The sequence below is a fragment of the Stegostoma tigrinum genome, chromosome 39 (assembly GCF_030684315.1).
Source record: "Stegostoma tigrinum isolate sSteTig4 chromosome 39, sSteTig4.hap1, whole genome shotgun sequence".
Taxonomy (NCBI): Eukaryota; Metazoa; Chordata; class Chondrichthyes; order Orectolobiformes; family Stegostomatidae; genus Stegostoma; species Stegostoma tigrinum.
The window spans coordinates 14,474,920-14,496,132 of NC_081392.1; the positions used below are offsets into that span (position 1 = coordinate 14,474,920).

A 21,213-nucleotide genomic window follows, 5' to 3' on the forward strand; every position below is an offset into this window, starting at 1 on the left:
ATGAAGAGAGACTGAGAGTTTTAGGCAGAGAATTCCATTATCTGCAGGACCCTGGGAATACACAGTTGGTCCACCAATGGGAAGGTAGAAATGGTAAGGAAAATACCCAGGAGAGATTCAACAGGATGATTCCAGAGATGAGGAAATTCAGTGACGTCTCAAGATTGGATATGCCGGGAGTGTTCTTTTTGAAGAAGAGAAGGTTGGGGGGAGATTTGCTAGAGTTTAGCAGCACAGGGAGTAACTGATCCTATCAGTGAAAGGCTGGGCAACAAGAGGGAACAGCTTTTAGGAAATTGGCAGAAGTGACATGAGGAAAGTCTTTTATCCCACACTGTGAGCTTGAGGTCTGGAATGCACTGCCTGAGAGAGTGAGGGTGAGGAAGGTTCAGTCACATTCAGTCGAAAAAAATTGGACTGTTATCTCTAAAGGAAGGGTTACAGGGAGAAGGCAGGGGAGATGGGGCCAACATGAGCCAAGTATCCTCCTGTGCTGTAACAATCCAGATAATTCTGGCCGAGGAGATGGTAACCTCGTGAGATTACAGGGCTGCAGGAGATTACAGTCAAAGCAGGAATGCTGGGCATACGCAACCTGATGTAGGATTGGAAAGAAGGAAGAGTTTAAGATTGATTGCATCTTATTTAAGGCTGAAGAGGACAAGCTACCATGATTACATTTGTCAAATTTGTAGCTAATACGGGCCTGGACAAAGGAAAGATTGGAAGTAACAAAAGCAAAAATTTGCTGGAGAAACTCAGCAGGTCTGGCAGCACCTGTGGAGAGAAAGTAATGTTAACATTTTAGGTCCAGTGACCATTCTTCAGAGTGTCCTGAGAGTTTCCAACAATTTGATCTAATTTATTATTGTCACATGTACCCAGTTACAGTGAAAGGTCTTGTTTTGTGTGCAGTACATGCAGATCATACCATGCAGTGATCATAGGGCGATAGAACAGGAATGCAATGTTACAGCTGCAGAGAAGGTGCACAAACAGTGAGATTAACATTAGATCTGAAGTTGGAGAGGCCCATTCAGAACCCTAATAACACTGGGGAAGAAGCTGTTCTTGAATCTGTTGGAGCGTGTGTTTAAGCTTTTGTATCTTCTGCCCGACAGAAGGTTATACACGGGGTGGGAGGGGATCTTTGAGATTTTGGGTGCCTTCCTGAGGTAGCTAGAAGCTGGAGTCAATGGCTGGAAGGTTAGCTTGTGTCGTGGACCAGGTTGTGTTTCTGTTTCTGGTTTCCATCAACCGCAGTCCTTTAGGTTGAGTGATCAGAAGTGGCCAATGTTGCAAGGATAGAAATAGAAATGATGCCGTCAGAGACCAGAGGGCATCGCAGGGGCTAGAGTGCAACATCACCCCAAATAATATTATTTGTGTTTGATTTTGGGAAGCTTCTGTTAATTGTTTGATTTTGTTTCAGGTGCTGATAACCTGTTAGAAGTTTATTTTCAGAAAAGACTGGAAATAGAAACAGTGTTTTTCTAAAGAGGTTGCAGTTCAGAACATTAGTTTGGAGGCAAATATGGTGACGACAATCTCATTCAGCCCAAGGGGTGGGATTGGGCTCAGTTTTTGAGGAAAGAGGCCAAAAGTCATTTCAAGTTTCTCTCAGATGTGACTTCCTGATGAACACTCTCGCTACTGTATCAGAGATTCTTGCTTCAAGTTCCTCTCCAGGTCTTGACCTCCAAACTTTGAGGCTGGTACTGAGGGAGTGCTGTACTGTTGGAGGCGCTCTCTTTTGGATCAGCTGCTAAACTGAGGCCCTGTGTGTCTCTTGGGTTGGCCTAAACAAGCCACTGATTGCTACCTTAAACGAACCAGGAGGGTGACAGCTAATGCCGCTCTACCCCGCTCCAGTGTCCTGGCCGATGTTTGAGCTTTTACCAATATCGCAAAACAAAAATGTGGAGGATCTGGACATGATGACATTGCTGTGTGTGGGATCTTGCTGTGTACAAACTGTCTTTTCCCTCATAACAAGGAGTAAATTTCATAAATTATGTCACCAGCTGTAAAGCTCCCTGAGGGAAACACATAAGGAACAGCAGCTGGATTAGACCACTCGGCCCCTCAAGTCTGCCCCACCATTCAGGAAGATGATAGGCGATCTCCCCTAGGCCTTGACTCTTCTTGCATGCCAGCTTCTCATAATCCTCAAATTTCCAATATTTTCAAACATCCAACCACCTCTTCTTTAAATTTGTTCAGCGATCTGGTCTCCATAAACCCTTCAGGTGGAGATTTCCAGATGTTCACTTTCCTCTGCATGTGTGTGTGTATGTATGTATGTGTGCACGCGCGCGTGTGTGTGTGTGTGTGTGTGCACGCATGTGTGTGTATGTATGTATGTGTGTGCGCGCGCGCGTGTGTGCACGCATGTGTGTGCGCGCGCGCGTGTGTGTGTGTGCCTGCATGTGTGTGTGTATGTGTGTGTGTGTGTGTGTGTGTGTGCGCGCGCGCGCGTGTGTGTGTGACAGAGAGAGAGAAACAGGCTAAGTACAATCGAGTTGTTTTGTTTGCCTCTCAATGCTGGCCGTTTCCTCCAAAGCTTTAACAAATAACCTCAGTTGTGCGACTAATATCCGATCAGTCTCCCTCCTGATCCACCACTGGCATTCTAAAGATGACGCAAAACTAATTTCTGCCTTTGCCGATTGCAAGGTTCACAAGGATTTTGCAGCTTAGCACCCAAACGTGCAGGCTGGCACAAAAGACAAGGTCAGGGGATTGACAGAATTTGGATTCCAAGGCTTGCCACTTCCAGGCTTAGCATGTCCCAGACTGCTTTAAAGCGGAGGTCACTGCTGTGACCTAAGAAACACAGCAGCCAATTTGCACGTAGCAAACCCCCACCACCTACTTTTTTGTAGTCGGTTGAGGGATAAATTTTGGCCGGGACACTGAACTCCACCTGCTTTTCTTTCCAAAACCAACAGTGGAATATCTTCCAATTGCCCGAGATGGGAGCCGAAGCCTCCATTTAACATTCTATTCAATAAGCAGCACGTCTAACAGTGCGACACTCCCTCAGCTGCCGGCACTGGGTGTGTCACAATGTTTTATGAGGTCAAGCCTACACTGAGGGATCTTTCCATGTGCCACGTTTCTTTGCCCTCCATGTTGAGTGTTTTATTGCGGGGTGTCGGGGGCGGGGGGAGCGGTTGAGCTGTTCAACCACGAAGGTCGGGCCATCACAGCTGTGTGCAATCCTCTCTGCACTCGTTGCATATTTTCACATCTTCCCTGCAGTGTGAAAGCAGGCCATTCGGCCCCTTCAAGTCCACACCGACCCTCCAAAGAGCATCCCACCCGGACCCACTCCCCCTACCCTATCCCTGTCATCCTATATTTCCCTTAGCTAACCCACCCTAGCCTGCATATCCCTGGATACGATGGGGCACTTTAGCACGGCCAATCCACCTGAACCTGCACAGCTGTAGATTGTGGGAGGAAAGCGGAGCTAAGAAAGGTGGAGTTTAATTTGGATACATGTAAGGTATTGCATTTTGGTAAAACAAATCAAAGGCAAGATTTATACAAATAAAAGTAGGGTCTTGTGCTGTGATGTAGAACAGAAAGACCTAGGGGTTCACGTACATAATTCTTTGAAGTTTTCACACATATATAAGGTGGTTAAGAGGGTGAGATAACAAGCTGTAGAGCTGGATGAACACAGCAGGCCAAGCAGCATCTTAGGAGCACAAAAGCTGACATTTCGGGCCTAGACCCTTCATCAGATGATTGGATCCGATCATCTGATGAAGGGTCTAGGCCCGAAACGTCAGCTTTCTTGCTCCTAAGATGCTGCTTGGCCTGCTGTGTCCGTCCAGGTCTACAGTTTGTTATCCCGGATTCTCCAGCATCTGCAGTTCCTACGATCTGTGGCTAAGAAGGCATTTAGCACACTTGCCTTCATTGCTCAGACGTCTGAGTGTAGGAGTTGCGACGTCATGTTGAGGTTGTACAGGACATTGGTGAGGGCTCTTTGGAGCACTGTGTCCAGTTCTGGTCGCCTCTTATAGGAAGGATATTAAGCTGGAAAGGGTTCAGATGAGATTTACCAGGGTGTGGCTGAGAATGGAGGGTTTAAGTTATAGAGGAGGCTGGATAGCCTGGGGTGTTTTTTCACTGAAATGTAGAAGGTTGAAGGGGTGACCTTACAGAGGTTTGTAAAATCACGAAGTGCATAGATTAGGTGAATTTTTTATTCATTCACAGGATGAGGGCAATGCTGGCCAGGCAGCATTTATTGTCCATCCCTAATTGCCCCAGAGGGCAGTTCAGAGTCAAACACATTGCTGTGGGCAAGGAGTCACTTGGAGGCCAGACCAGGCAGGAAAGACAGTTTCCTTCCCTAAAGGGCATTGGTGAACCAGGTGGGTTTTTCCTGATTCCTGGTCATTATTAGATTGTTAATTGTTAATTCCCAGATATTTATATTGAATTCAAATTCCACCATCTGCCATGGCAGGATTCGAACCTGGTTCCCAGAACGTTATCTGGGTCTCTGGATTAACAATCCAGCGATAATACCATTTGGCCATTACCTCCCTGGCAGGTATCCTTTCCCTCGGGTGTGGGATTTGAAGACTAGGGGTTACATGTTTAAGGTGAGAGGAGAGAGATTTTAAAAAACCATGAGGGAGAATTCTTTTACACAGAGAGCAGTTCATGTGTGGAATGAACTTCCTGAGGAAGTGGTGGATTTGGGTAACAGCTACAACATTTAAAAGACATTTGGATAGGTTCACGAGTAAGAAATGTTTGGAGGGATGTGGGCCAAGGGCAGGCAGGTGGGGCTAGTTTAGTTTGGGATAATGGTCAGCATGGCCTGATAGGAATGAAGGGTCTGTTTCCATGCTCTATATGCTAATTAAAGAGAGGAGTGGGATCCTGTATGGTGGCATTCCCTCCCTTCAGCCTGGGATGGGAATGTGCTTTGTAGACAGTGGTCCTGAGGCCAAACCTCTGCCTGTTGGCCAAGCTTAGCTCAATATGGGCTTGCAATGAAACCTGGGATCCTAGTCCAGGCTATGAGCATCATCAACTGAGAATCCAGCTCCACACAAATGTGACATCTCACGGCTGCGACAGTGTGATAAAAGAAAAAAAACAACTGCACTTTTCAAATCTCTTTTTTTTTAATTCCGGTGCCGCAGCAAATTTGCTTTTCACTGAAGTTCAACTTTATAAAATACATTAAAAATATTTGCTCTTCAAAACTTGGGTTGACAGTATTTTTACAAAATACTTCCCCAGCTCCCGTTTCTACAACAACCTCCCCCACCCACCCCCCCCTCCACCCCACCCCCCCTTTCAGCTTCCCAATGTTGTCACTGGATTGTGATGATCACTGATAATGCAGCAATGCCATCACAGACTGACTGCCCTTTTAAACCTGCACCTTTAGCTGTTCCACACCACAGTGAGGTGTTTATAACAGCCTGCCAGGAAGGTTTTACTGCCATCAAACGTTTCTGACTTGTTTTCATTGTCCTACCGTGGGACTCGTGGACATTTTGCATACAACCAGTTCCCCGTGTTGCAAAGACACTTGTTTGATATTTTAAAAACTGCTTGGAGGAGCTAGATGTGTGTGAAAAAGAATGAATGTATTGCAAGTTCTGTGGACGTATCTGGCATGGATTTCTTTAAAAGAAGTAATTGGAAGACCACTGTGAAGATTTTTTTATTAAATGAGGCCTCCTAGAAATCACCCGACTACTTGCTTGGCTGTAGATCACTGCTAAGGTTGTTTGAACAGTGACTGGCTTGGAGGAGTTTCATCTGGTTCATTTGAAGGGAAGACTGCTAAGAACAAGCTGAATTGGAGGAAAGCCTGGCTAAGAACAAGCTATCCAACTGATTGCTCCCACTTCTCGGGGGGGTGGGGGCTTGGGAATCACTCCAGGTGAAACCTGCTTGTTCTTTTGAGACAGTGGTTGCATATTCTGGGCAAAATATGCTGGCAAGGCTTTGGAGACAGTTGTAAAAGTCAACCACAGTCATTCAAGAGAGAGGACTGATGGTGGCTTAGGCTGAGAGTCACCATATCTCAGGTGAGGGGCAAGATCGAGAAAGTGGGACTTTCATGGTAAGTTCAGCGGGTGCAGGAATTGAACCCTGTTAGCATCTCTCTGTATCGCAGACCAGCCATCCAGCCAACTAACCCCCAGAGACAATGGTCTCTGATGTGTGCCACAAGCACACGTCCACTAACACTACAGCAAAAGACACATACATTTCACAATTTATACTTTTGCCTCCAACAGTAATCCTTTAGAGTTTTCTCTTCACAAAGCCAATCTCTGCAAAGACATTTTCTGATTTGTCTCGTTCCCCACAAGAGTGTCTGCATATGGGAAAGTGTGTGTTTTTCAGGATATTGATAGTGATAAGCCTATATTACTGACTGTGCATATCAACCATTTATTGCATCTTTATTTAATTGGCCACTTTGGTAACTGTGAGAAGCACTTTTATTTTACCCTGTGACCAACAGAATAGTGGGACTATAGATCACCCCTCTATAGACTCAGTTACAGCAGGAACAGCAACTCATATTCCACTTGGGAACCCTGCAGCCCAATGGTATCAATGTGGACTTCACAAGCTTCAAAATCTCCCTTTCCCCCACGGAATCCCAAAACCAGCCCAGCCTGTCTCTGCCTCCCTAACCTGTTCTTCCTCTCACCCATCCCTTCCTCCCACCTCAAGCCGCACCTCCATTTCCTACCTACCACCTCATCCCGCCTCCTTGACCTTTTCATCTTCCCTGGACTGACCAATCCCCTCCCTAGCTCCCCACTTATGCTCTTCTCTCCATCTTTGGTCTGCCTCCCCCTCTCTCCCTATTTATTTCAGAACCCTCTCCCCATCCCCCTCTCTGATGAAGGGTCAAGGCCCGAAACGTCAGCTTTTGTGCTCCTGAGATGCTGCTTGGCCTGCTGTGTTCATCCAGCTCCACACTTTGTTATCTTGGAATTCTCCAGCATCTGCAGTTCCCATTATCACTTATCGATGATTATTGTGCGTTTGGTTGAGTGATAAAATACTGGCCAGGATGCTAGGGAGAAATTCCTAGCTTTTCCTTGTGTTGAGGCCATGGGACTTTATTTAATGTCCACCCAAGGGGGCATACAGGACTATGGTTTAACGTCTTAGCCCGAAAGACAGCTCCTCCAAGTGTGGAACTCTGCGTCAGCTTGAAATGTGACCCTCACTTCTGTGGAGTGGAGACTCAAAAGCCTTCACCTTGTGTTTCAAAGGGGACTGATCACACTCCATCACCATCATTCTGTTTCCCCTCCCCCCCCCCAGTTGGGTACCAATGGTTTGTGTGACACAGAGCCGACCTTGACAGCTAAAGATGAGGGGGATTATGATTGTGTGCGTGTGACCGTGGATGTGAAATTGCGTCTGAGGTAGTGTATGTGGGTGTGAAAGTGATTTGAGGGTGTGTGACCCAGTGAGGATGAGTGTGGGGCTATGGAAGTGTGCGTAGGTGTGAGTATTGGTGTGTGTGTGTGTATATAAGTGTTTGTGAGAGCGGCTGTGCATGTATGAGTGTGACTGTGTGAGAGATTGTCTGCAAGTGTGTGTTATCTCCTGTGAACACACCCAAACTAGTACATCCAGTGACAACATCGCTACACGTCAGACTCCCTTCGAACACCTACCCACCCCCACTGCATAAACAGCCTTGCTCTAAAGAATTCCCTACCAAACATTACAATAAAGCCCATCAGCCAAAAGATATACTCCCCACAGTGACAAAGTAAAACAGATGAGGTCAGTGCTGTCTGGCAAATATCGTACAGTTTTACTGCAATTCTACCCAACGCCCTAAAACATGCCAGTTTTCAGTCATTCACAATATTAAACTATACAACATTCCTGAATTAGAATTGTGTTTGACACTGACCCAAACCCACACAAGTTATCACAGACACACTGGTGATACAAAAAAGTCATACAAAACGCACCCTTGCCCTAATCCTGGGGCAGCCCAACTGCTTTCAGCGCGAAACACATTTACAAAACAAAACTACTTCGCTCCCAGCGCACCATGTAAAAAATACACGACTATTAAAAAAATACAGAGAGGTCTACCCAGCTCTCCAGCAGAGGTGCAGTTTTTGTTGGCTCTTTGAACCACTGCACTCACTGACACACATACACCCCCACCCCCAACAGGTGCCTTAGCCTGCCAGCCCCGTAACACCACTGACACTTCTGCAGATCCAAGTCATTTCCCAGGCACAGAGCACCATGATTTAAAATGCTGCAGATAGAACAACACCCCACCCCCCGACAAAAGGGGGCCCAGGTTTTGCTAAATTCTTGCGAAGCATCATTGCAATGGTATGCCATCTCCCCGCACAGGTTGACATCTGTGGCAAGTCCAGACCACACTGGCAAGCTATTCGACAAAGGGTGGTGGCACAGCTGAACTCAATCCCTCAGGGAAGTCTACAATGCAGTTTTGGGCTGAACGTGTCAGGTAGTGATCAGCACGGGGCGGAGGGGGCCCTTTTGACGGAATGAATCACCTCTCCTACTCTCACTCCGCCCCCCCCCCCCCCCCACCCCACCACAAGCCTTCCAACTCACTGAGAGTGTACAGCGGAGGATCGAGGTCTGGGTAAATGGACCGTCCAGCTTAGCCTGAATGAGGAGGGTGTTAGAACACTGACGATGGAAATGGAGGCGGCCAGTTCCTGCTTGGACCAGGTCCCCAGATCACCACATCACCACAGGAGGGGGAAGGAGGTGAATTCAGAGGCTGTTTCTACAACAGGTGCCCGCAGTGAACTGACACAGACTGTCTGCCACAGCTATGTGCCAGGGAAATGTCAGCTTTGGGTGGTTCTAGAATTCTGTCCCTCAACCTCTCTCACATTCTCTGAGCCATTCCTCAACACCTCTCATCTTGAAGGGTTAGAGTCATGTGTGCCTAATATCTCCTCAAATGGCTTCAGACTGTTTGATAACGTCCCTGTGAAGGGCTACCTTAGAGTGCTATGTAAATGCACCTTGTTGTTGAGAATAGCCAGAGTTAAATTGCTCTCAGTTTGGTCGAAGGTGCTCAGACCGAGCCTGGATTATCACCATCGCCACTGTGAACCCTGGTGAGGGGAAATCCATTATTAGTCTTAATAAAACTCAGCCCATCCCAGTGTAAATGTCAGGGAATTCCCTCTCGTTACAAAAGCTGGTGGAAATTTGGAAGTTGCCATCTCAAAATGGGCGGCATGTTGGAGGTGGGTGGAGCGGTGTCTTTGAGGACTCAAAGTGTTGGATTTTTGCAGGGTAAATACTTTGAGGGGTTTGGAATTGATGTGATAAGAAAGGCCTGCATTTATGTCGCGACTTTTACAAGCTCACGACAGCCGAAAGTGATTTCCCTTGAGCTACTTGAGGAGCTGAATGGCTTTATCCTGTTCCTATCAAGTGACATCCAATACAGCTAACAAATATGATAGACCACCTCCCAGGGTAAAAGTGACTCTCTCCACAAACATGACGTCACACTCAGTTATCATCCACTTTGAGAACGCTGTTGACCACTGCAGCCCCACTTACGCACACAACCAGGTCTCCTAAGATGGTTGCATCTCATGCTATCCTATCTCCCCACCACCATGTGGTGAGCCGCTGCAGTGAAGTGAGATCTGGCACTGAGGTGAGTACAGGCTCCTAAATCACACAAGACAGTAACATATGTTCAAGACCCTGAGGCTAGCTCAGGGGTCAGCAAGAATCCATAACGCCATCAGAGGCCTAAGGGACAAGGTAAGTGCTTCACTTTTGACTGAGCGGAGGACAGTGCTGGTACTCATGAATACGAAAGTATTTGAGACAAGAGAGATCACAAGCTTAGTGATCAACCTGAATGAGATACCCACCTGCCTTAACTGTCCCAGGCCATTCTTTTGCGAGTGCGCCTTGACAATGAGTCTCAACTGTTCGAACTCAGTGTGCATCACTCCAAACCCCATCAGAGCAGCAGCGGGTCATTCAGGCTCTGCTCCTCCATTCAAAAAAGTCTTAACGTACTGAACTTGAACTCTCCCAGCCACCATGTAAACCTGAGCATCAACCTGGGCCTTCAGATTGAGCCTAAACGTGCAAACACCTGGCATTCACCTGACTGCATCTTCATTTTGAGGGTTAGTGGGAATGGTTGGGGGGGGGGGGGGGGCGGTGTGTGTGGTGAGTGAGTGCCAGGAGCAGAAGTGGGAGAAGGAAACCAAAAGTGGTGGCATTTTGGGGGTGGGAGCGCACAGCGGTCAGAGGCGCAAGGTCATGCCAAGAAATTTCCAATCTGTGCGCGCCCAGACCCTCCAAGCAGAGAAGGAACATCAGTGCCATGGGCACCAGTGCTGGTGTGAACGGCCTTCACTGCCCTTGTCTCTTGTCCCTCGTAGGTCCCACACCTGTACGGGCCTGTGTAGTTCGAAGGCACTTCCTTTGAATGGCAGATCAATGCCCGTGTCCTCCTCCCTGATGAGAAAAACCGAAACAGAAGCGGGTTCCCCTCCGCCAGGTCAAGAGTACATCCCTCCCCTCCAATACGACCTGGCTGGTCCATAAAGCTCTGCCTACTCTCTACCCTTCCCCCATGTCATCTGCCAATAGTCCTGCTCCTCACTCTGTCCATCCACAAAGCAATAACTCACTCCTCATTCAGGAAGACCACCCTCCTCCCAACTGAAAGTTATCACCCCCACTGTGAAGCCTCTTCTAGGGATGCCCACCTTGAAGGAATTATCCTCCTCCCTCTGGAAAGACCTGGTGGGATCTCGCTCGCTCTCCCAACGCAACCCTCTGGTCATCTCTTTGGCCCTATTTATTTACTAGCTCCTCATTTCTGAAGAAGGGTCCCGGCTCAAAAACGTCAGCTTTGTTCCTGCTCCTCTGATGCTGCCTGGCCTGCTGTGTTCCTCCAGCTCCACGCCCTGTGCAGTCACTTGAGGTTTTTCACAGGAACCCACCAGCCCCCAACTCCACACTGCCAAGATTAAGGTTTAAATGCCAGAAATGTTCATAAACACATGGGATAGGGAACAGGAGGGACACTCATCTTGAGTGGGGGCATTGTATCAAACTCTTACCAATTGGAACCCAAGCCATTCAGCCCATCTCGCCCTATCCTGGTCTTTATACTCCAGAGCTCTGTGCAAGGGAAACTTTTCTCCTTCACTGCATTCTCCCACTTTCCCCTCTCTTGTCGGGGTCCTGTAGCCGAAGCCCTTCCCCGCCGTGATTCTGCTTCAACCCCCCACCCCACCCCACTCCCACCACACACCCCAAACCCCCAGCCCCCCACCCCAATAGCCCCCACCCGCCTCAGTTTGAAAGCTGGGTCTCCTGGAGGAGTTGGCTGTGCCGTTTCTTCATGTGCTTCTCCAGGGTGCTGTAGATGCTGAAGGGGATGTTGCAAGCATTGCAACGGAAGACCTCCTTGCCTGGCTGCATGTGTGTCTTCATGTGCCTGGTCAGTTTGCTGCTCTGGGTACAGGCGTAACTGCACAGCTCGCAGCGGTATGGCCTCTCGCCCGTGTGGCTGCGCCGGTGCACCGTCAGGTTGCTGGCGTTGCGGAAGGCCTTGCCGCAGAACTCACAGGTGTTGCGCCGGCGGGTCCCCCCCCCCAGCCCCTCGGCCACCCCCCGCCCGGCGCCCAACCGCCTCGGCGTGCTGTGCCCGCTCACCGTCCCGCTGTCCGCCGACGCCGCTCGGGGTGGGCTGGACGAGCAGGAGCCGGCGTTCTCGCCGGAGTTGTCCGACGACGGGGAGGCCCGGGCGGCGGAGATGGTTGGAGGAGGGGGGACCCCTGGCTGCCTGCGGGAGGCCGCGCAATCGGCCAGCCACCGGGAGTAGAAGTTCTGGCTGGCCTCCTCCGACAGGTGGTCCTTCTCGGCCTTAAGGGGCCCCCTCAGGAGGCCGGGGCCCAGCGGTGGAGTCAGAAGCCGCCTGGAGTGAAAGCCGAAGCCATTGGCCAGGCCGTGCGGCGAGGCACCCCCCCTGCCGGCCGACTCTGTCTCACCGTTGGCGAGGTCACTGTCTCCCTCCAACTGGAGGCGTTCCGACTCAGACAGGGCCTGGCAGTCCTTCAGCTCCTCTAGTTGCTGCTGGTCTTCACCCAGCTCCGGCTCGGGCTCCTCCTTCAGCACCTTTACCTGTCGTAATACACAATGTACAAACAGGAGTTATTGTGAATGTGATCACTGAGCAAACCAGGACCCCTCCAACGGTACAGGCCTGCCTTTACAGTACCCCCTCCTCACAGTTATTGCAGAATGTCTGCAGTGCAGAAAGAGGCCATTCAGCCCATGAAGTCAGTTCCAACCCTCCAAACAGCACCCTGCCTCATCCTCATAACCCACGTTTTCCATGGCCAATCCCCCCAAACCTGCACATCCCTGGGCACTATGGGTAATTTAGCATGGCCAATCCACCCTGACCTGCACATCCCTGGGCACTGTGGGTAATCGAACCTGGGTCCCTGGTCCTGTGAGGCAGCAGCGCTAACCACTGAGCCACCGTGCCTCCCTAAAGTTTGAAGAAATGTTCAAGACAGGAAAGAATAAATGGTTCTGATTCTAAATTGCTTTTCAATATAAATAAATATCCATTTAAAATACTTTTTTAAAAAAGTCAGTCACATTGCTGTGGGTTTGGAATCACATGTAGGCCCAAACTAGGTAAAGACTAGTTTATATCCCTAAAGTGGATGGATGGGTTTTTATGACAATCAATTGTTAAATATCTGGCCATTCCTCTTTTAACTCCAGATTTTTTATTGAATGGAAATTTCAACATTTGCCATGAATGGGATCCAGCCCTGCGTTCCCAAAGCATTAGCCTGGAGTTCTGAATTACTAATGACATTATAGTAACATCACCACCAGCAACATGTGCCGTGGCCCGATTTGAACCCAGGACCCTAGAACAGATCAGGGGTGGAGGGGAATGGGGAAGACAGATTTTTAATTATCCAAGTGGTCCTAGGTTTGAGGGGAAGGTGGGGGCATGTGATGGGGGAAGGGAGGAGGAATAGGCAGGAATGTGGAGTTGAGACCACTATCAGATCAGCCATAATCTTACAGTAGATGATGACAGGCCGAATGGCCTAATCTTTCTGCTAAATATTAAGATCTCTGGTGTTCTCATGGGGTATGCGCAACGCTGGCTGGGCCAGCATTTAATGCCTGTTGCCCCCTTGAGAAGGTGGGGGTGAGCTGCCTTCTTGAATCGCTGCAGTCCTTGCGCTGTGGGTTGACCCACAATGCCCCTTAGGGAGGGAATTCCCAGGATTTTCACCCAGAGACAGTGAAGGAACAGGGCGATATATTTCTGAGTCAGAATGGAGGGGAACTGGAAGGCAGTGGCGTTCCCATGCCCTTGTCCTTCCTGATGTGTTTGGGAGGGTGCTGCCTGAGGATTCTTGATGAGTTTCTGCAGCGCGTCTCACAGATGGCACACCCTGGTGCTACTGAGCGTCTGCTTGAGGAAGGAATATTGCAGGGCCGAGGGGAAAAGAGCGGGGCGGAGTGGGGGAAGTTCTCTCAAAAGAACAAATGGGGCAAGGGCTTCTTCCTGTGGTGGCTCCTGAGAGGAGGGGAACTGGAGGGGCAGGAAATATTGCAGGGGTGTGGGCAAGGAGCAGGGTGGAGGTGCTAGGTGTCGGATAGTACTTTCAAACAGTACAATGGGACGAACAGCCTCTTTCTGTGCTGCAGCAGGAGGGAGGGTGACTTGCTAGGCCTCACCTTTAGGTTGTGCTCGGTGCTGAGAGCTGAGTATTCGGCGTGCTCGTTGCCGTTCTCCAGGCCCGGCATTGGGTGGGTTCGGCGTTGGTAGCTGTCCTCCACGAGGGGGCTGTCAGGCAGGCCTGCGGCCCAGCCGTTGAGGATGCCAGCATGGTTAATGTGCGTCTTCATGTGGCGCTTCAGTTTGCTGGACTGGCTGCAGGCATGGTCACAGAAGGGGCACTGGTACGGTTTCTCACCAGTGTGGCTCCGACGGTGCACCACTAAGTTGCTGGGGAACTTGAAGCTCTTGCCGCAAAACTCACACTCCTTGCTGCGGCTGTGGGGCCTGGAGGAGGAGGAGGAGGGCGGGGGAGATGGAGCCAGGCCTGAGAGGAAGGCCAGCTGGCCTCCTCCTGCGGTAGGCCCGGACCCCACGGCCGCCAGCTTGCGCAGTCTCTGGGAAAAGTCCATCTCCTTGGCCGGCACCCTCAGGGGGAAGGCGCGCTCGGAGGCATGGTGGTGCTGGTTAACGGCCTCCTCGGATCCGCTGTCGCTATAGTCCGGCAGGCCCCGCGCGGACGGGCCGAAGAGCAGCGAGTTGGCTGGGGAGCGGGCTCTGCGCCCTGACTGCGAGTCAGGGCACCGCGGATCCTCAAAGGGGCTCCCCTCCAGCGTGGCGCCAGCTGGAGTCGGCTGTTCGTCCCCTGGCGACGTAGGGACCCCCACCCTCTCCGCGTCGTCCAGTTCCAGGTAGATCTGCAGGCCGTGGGTGTGCTGAGCATGGTGCAGCAGGGCCCTGGCGCTGGAGAAGGGCTCCTCACAGGAGGTGCAGACATAATACGCAGGCTCCAACTCATCTGTGAAAAGAGAAAGAGACACCAATGATAATAAACAATAAAAAAAAACCCAGAACGAGACAGCGAGACTCAACAGATGTGGCAGCATGTGTGAAGAAAGAAACAAAGCTGACCTTTTGAGTCCAATCTTATTCAGCTTTTTGCTATTTCAAAAATATACTTCTGTTTGTTAATTATCTTGATGTGCATACTAAAGCAGTTCTGTACAGTCTTTGGGTCTAAAGAGAAAGAAAACATTGGCATTTGACATTCTGTGCAGTTGGTTCCTCACAGCCCAGTTACTTAAATCTAATTGCAATGAATTTAGGGTATATGGTCAGAAGGCATCAGAAACAACATCAGAAGTTGCTGGAAAATCTCAGCAGGTCTGGCAGCACCAGTGGACAGAAAGCAGAGCTAATTTTAGATTAGATTCCCTACAGTGTGGGAACAGGCCCTTCGGCCCAACAAGTCCACACCGCCCCTTGGAGCATCCCACCCAGCCCCATCCTCCAATAACCCACACACCCCTGAACACGATGGGTAATTTCCCATGGCCAATCCACCTCGCCTGCACACCTTTGGGTTGTGGGAGGAAACCCACGCAGACACGGGGAGAACGTGCAAACTCCACGCAGACAGTCACCCGAAGCTGTAATTGAACCCGAGTCCCTGGCACTGTGAGGCTGCGGTGCTAACCACTAGGCCACCGTGCCGCCCGTTTGGGTCCAGTGAGCCTTCTTCAGAAGTGAAACTCTGCTTTCTCTCCACAGATGCTGCCAGATCCACTGAGATTTTTCCAGCAATTTCTGTTGTTGTTTCTACCACCAGCATCTGTAGTTCTTTGTTTTGTTTTGTCAGGGGACATCAGTCTAACTCACCCTGACCCTCCAGATCCAGATGTGCTTCTGTTCCCATTCCAGTAACCGCTCAGATTTAAAATTCTTATCCTAATTTTGCAATGCTTCTGCCTAACTTCCTACTTCTGTACAGGTAACTGGTGGTGGGTGGTACTGAGTAGTAATCCAGTTAATAATGCTAATGTTCTGGAGACAGGGGTTCAAATTCCATCACAGCAGTTGGTAGGATTTAAATTCAATTAATAAAATTTGGGGAACGGTGCACTTGACAAAATGATGGTGATATTGACAACTTTCATCAATTGTTGTAACAGCTCATTGAGTTCAATAACGGGAAGGAAATCTGCCAACTTTGCACGGTCTGGGCCTACATGTCAATCCAGCACACAATGGCATGGCACGGTGGCTCAGTGGTTAACACCGCTGCCTCACAGCGCCAGGGACCCGGGTTCGATTCCAGCCTCGGGCGACTGTGTGGAGTTTGCATGTTCTCCCTGTGTCTGCATGGGTTACCTCCCACAAAGATGTGCAAGTTAGGGTGGATGGGCCATACTAAGTTGCCCCATAGTGTCTAGTGCAGGGACAGGATAGGGGTGAGGGGTGAGTCTGGGTGGGATGCTCTTCTGAGGGTCGATGGGCCAAATGGCCTGCTCCCACACTGTGGGGATTCTATGACTCCTAACCTGCCCTCAGAAACATCATGAGTGAGCTGCAAGGGGCACTTAGGGAATAAGGAAAGATTGTCGGTTCTCCAATTCTACCAAGAGCTGATTTTAACCTGAAACAATGTGACTTTAGTTATCTGGGTCCCAAGCTGTGAAATTCCCTCCCCAGATTTCTCCTTTACACAACTCACCTCGAAACTGTTTTAACTTGTTGTTTAATCAGAGTTCCTGCTACATGTGACTCCAGACCCACAGCAATGTGGCTGACTCTTAACTGCCCTCTGGGCAATTAGGGACGAGCAACAAATGAATGAATAAAAGAGAAAAAGAAAGGTCTGTATCTCCCTTTGAGGCTCAGAGTCACATTGATCGATTGATAACACTCACGTGCCTTGTCCCAAGAGATATTACATATGAGGAGCTACATAAATGCTGATTGTTGTTGTTTGTCTTACATAATACTCGATACATCTATTAATATAATACATCTGCATCCACTTCCTGCCCAAATAAATTAATTTCTGACTGTCACACATTTGTCACAAATGTTTAATTATAGCTTCCCAGGTCCATATACAAGTAACTGAGGCTCAATCTTGTCCATGGAGATTGTCACTGAAAAGTCATCAACCCAAATTTAGCTTCGAAGTTACTGCACAGGCTAGATCCCTTGGCCCTTCTATTTACGGCGATTTCGCAAAAGTAGCGAGGGTATCAGATGAAGAAAGACATAACCTCGCAGAGAGTGGGTAGGAATCTGGAACACACTGCCTACAGTGTGGAAGTGGCAGGTAATGCGAGGTTCTGGGAGAGGAATCAGATGATTAGGCGAATAAAAGAATATTTGGAAGCTCGTGGGGGGTAAATGCAGGGGAGCAGCACGAGATTTTGCGCTCTTGCAGACAGCAAACACAGGCACAAACGGATGAAATGGTCACAAATAGGTCCAGGTTGGCGTTTCTGCTCCACTGAGCTCTCCCCCTTTCATCTTCACCCCACTCGATACTCTATTCCCTTCACTTTCAGGCGTTCCTCAGCCTCCCATTCCCTGGAAAAGACTCCACAGACGGTAATCCACCCATCTTGCCTGTACTGGCCCGAGGAAAGAGCTATTAAATTCATCTCCCTCCCCACCACTCTTGTTCCACAGCCCTGAAAGTCTCCCCAGTTGAAGTGTTCTTCCATTTCCCTCTTGAAAGCTACAGAAGAAATGCATGCCATCCAGCAGACACTGAGATTGGTCAGTACTAGTCAACAAAACAACACCGTTTAATTCACTGCAGTTCGTGCAAAAGGTAATTACTCTGTTAATTGTAAAAGAAGAACATGCGGGGTTATAGGGCAAAAGAACAGCGCTGAGTGAAATAGCCATGCATAAATCTGGAGCTATACCTCGCTATAGGAAAGATGTGGTTAAACTTGAAAGCATGCAGGAAAGATTTACGAGGCTGTTGTTAGGGTTTGGAGAGTTTGAGCCATAGGCAAAGGCTGGATAGGCTGGGGCTATTTTCCCTGGAGCGTCGGAGGCTGGGGGGCTGATCTTAAAGAGGTTTACAAAATCATGAGGGGCATGGATAGGGTGAATAGACAAGGTCTTTTCCCCCAGGGTGGGGGAGTCCAAAACTAGAGGGGCATAGGGTTAAGGTGAGAGGGGAAAGGTTTAAGAGGGATCTGAGGGACAACTTTTTTACACAAGAGGGTGGTGCGTGTATGAAACGAGCTGCCCGAGGTGGTGGAGGAGGCTGGTACAGTTACAACATTTAAAAGGCATCTGGATGGGGACATGAATTGGAAGGGTTTAGAGGGATATAGGCCAAATACTGGAAAATGGGCCTAGATTAATTTAGGATATCTGCTAGGCATGGATGAGTTGGGCCGAAGGGTCTGTTTCCATGCTGTACATCTCAATGATTCTAAACACGATGGGCCGAATTCCCCTGCTCCGACATTTGCACTGAAGCAATTCTGCAACCGTTAGTAACAGATTATCTGGGTCATTGCCTCAGTGCAGCTGCTGCATCTTCCTACATTACCATAGTGGCCAGCCCTTCATAAAGTGCGCAAAAGGGACTTGGAGGTGCATTGACACTGCCGTTACCTCTGAGCCAGGAGACCTGGGTTTAAGTCCCACCTGCTCCAGAGGATGTGTAGTAACACCTCTGAACAGGCAAACGAAGAAAACGGGGACCTTCGGGGCATCCCGGGGGCAAGCGGGCGGCGCTATTTAAATGCAGGTATGTCTTTCCCAGCAACAGCTGGGAGTGGGAGGAAACAATAAGCTGAGGGCACAGTTGGGCAGAAGGGGCAATTGAGGGACAAAATATTATTTAACCTGGTTTCAAAATTTTTGACGGCACAGCAACCCTGTATTGTTGCAGAATGGTTCCTCGGGCAACGGGGGCAAAAACATCAAGCGAAGCCCTTTATAAGAGATACTCTGCTCATCAGAAAGGTAACAAATACCTCGTCACGGTTTGTGGGGGGTTAATAGTCTTTATCTTTTTGTACTTTTTGTTTTCACAGTGAGTCTCACTGGACCTGACACAGGTGCATCTTCCTAATCCTGCAAAGTGCTGTGGGGTAAGGATATTTTCTACCGAGTCCTGGATGACATGATTCAGGAGGTAGTCAGTCGAATGAATATTCAGCAAATAATAATTATCCAGACTAATTAAAAAATGCAAATTCTCTCTCCCATTCCCCAGCCCCGTCCCCCATCCCACACCCGCTGATGTTAATTTGAGAGATGTTCAGGAGACTCCACAGGGAACTGTCCCGGGATTGGGAACGGGAGGAATATTAATGAACAGACAACACCTCAGGGATTTGGAGACATATGTTAATATGCAAATTAACAAAAGCTCCACTGGATGGTTCAGATTGCACGATGGTGTTGCTCCAGGCCTGCGTTGGGAGAGATTACAGCCGGGCTGGTTACCAGAGGCAACCACAGCGTGTGTAATTCTAGACAGGCAGCGAAATGCAGACACTTGCATTGGGAGCCGGTCAAGCTTCAGCGTCTCCCACACCCCGCAGAGCAACCGAGTGGCCATTCGGCCACAGGAGCCATCACAGCACGGCCACACGCGAGGACTGAAGATATCAGAGTCTGCATGCTCCCATATGGGGTGCATCAGAGCCTGTGTGGTTTGGATTGTACCCATGTGGCTTCTTTGAAAAGATTCTGCCCCCCCCAACACACAATTTGGAAGTAAAGATTTGCATTTATATAGCTCCTTACACGACCACCATACGGAAGTGCTTTACAGTCGATGAAGTATTTGTGTGAAGTGTGGGCACTGTTGTAATGCAGGAAATTTGCGCACAGCCAAGATCTGACAATCACAACAAACTTGAAAACAACCCAATAACGTGTTTGTGTGATGTTGACTGAGGGATAAACAATGACTAAGGCACTGGGGAGAACTCCTCTTCAAAATGCTGGCCAAGGGATCCACCTAAGGAAGACAGCTGATGCCTCAGTTTAACACCTCATCCAAAATACAGAAGCTCATGTCAATGCAGCACACAGAACATCAGTCTAGATTTCTGACCTCAAATTGTGGAGTGGGGCCTGCAGAATCATGATTCTGAACAAGACTCACGGAACGTGAAGTGTTAACTCTGTTTTTCAGGTGCTGTCTGACCTGCTGAGTTTCTGCAGCGTTCCCATGTTTGTTTCAGATTCGCCAGCGCTTTGCTTCTATGATAGATCATGGTCTTGGTAAGTGACAGAAAGAGGCTAAGATCACATTTCTGTGGTGGCCAAACTCACAAATCTCCTGACACGGTATAATCTGAAAGATGGGAACATTTAAGGTCAGGGTGAGCATAAGTCGCCAGAGCCAATAGATCATCTAACGCCCATTCACAGAGCCATTATGTCATGGTAGGTGACTGTCAATTTGAATCCAGGCCAGTCAGTAAGACAGAAAACAATACACCTTTCTTTTCTAGATGATGTTCCCTTCCAGCCAGGCTTCCTGAGTTATTACCGAATGCCAATGGAGTCCTCTATTGTTTTTTGTCCCCCTAAGCAACATGTGGAGAAATGTTATCACATGCTTCAGGAGGAGTGGTGTGGGGACTTGAACCTGGGCCTCACCCTTTCAGCAGTAAGGACGCTACTGCAGTGTCAGAAGAGCTCCCATGCAAGGCACCTTTCATTATGGACAGCACTTATTGACAACTCAATCTTAGATATTTTTCAATCAACCTGTTCAGACATGTTATGACACACCCCTGCAGCAGATGAACCCAGGCCTCCTTGTTCAGAGGATGGGACACTGAGCCACAAAAGCCCCCAACTATTTAATTTTACTTTTCTTTATTTTCAGAAGTGCTAGCGCGCACAACTGAGCAACTTTACCCCACCAAAATCACAATGTCTCTTGTTTCTTTTTGCTTTTCTCTCTACAGATTAATCACCACCAGTAAAACACAATTAGATATTTACAGGTAAACCCCATCATGACAGTGCAAACAATCAAAAGTGATGGGAGGGGGTAGTAGGGAGAAGTAGAAGGGGCTAAGTCAAAAATGAAATTGGATGTTTATTCAGTCTAATTATTTTATTAGCCTACATTTCTGATTGACATGTTCAGAGATGTTATTACGAGACTCAGGTGCAGGTTGGACTTGAACTCAGGCCTCCTGGTCTGGGTGTAAGGACACTATCACTACACCACAAGACAACCCCTCTACTCAATCTATACTCCAGCCCTTGAGATAATAGAAGTCTGAGATAACAACACCGCGCGGAGCTGGAGGAACACAGCAGGCCAGGCAGCATCAGAGCAGCAGGAAAGCTGACGTTTCGGGTCAGGGCCCTTCTTCAGAAATAGGGGAGGGGGATGGGATCTCTGAAATAAATAGAGAGGCGGGGTGGGGCTGGGGAAGGTAGGTGGGATGGTGATAGGGGAGTGCAGGTAGGGACTGGTGGGAATTGGTCAGTGAGGTGGGAGGAGCGGATAGGTGGGAGAGAAGATGGACAGGTTATGTCAGGTCAAGGACACAGGGAAGGAGGTTTGGACATGGGATGAGGCCGGAGATGGGGAGTTTTTGATACTGGCAAAATCC

At 49.0% G+C, this 21,213-nt stretch overlaps 1 protein-coding gene across 1 annotated transcript in view; it reads right to left on the reverse strand.

Moving 5' to 3' along the window:
* Positions 1-11,367: 11,367 nt before the first annotated feature.
* The window catches only part of znf296 (zinc finger protein 296), a 41,465-nt gene continuing 31,619 nt past the window's right edge, over positions 11,368-21,213 (reverse strand). The window contains exons 3-4 of the mRNA XM_048522581.2: positions 13,792-14,630; positions 11,368-12,198 (exon numbers count right to left, since the gene is read on the reverse strand). Of these exons, the coding sequence (XP_048378538.1) occupies positions 11,368-12,198; positions 13,792-14,630 (1,670 nt within the window). The remainder of the gene's footprint in view (positions 12,199-13,791; positions 14,631-21,213) is intronic.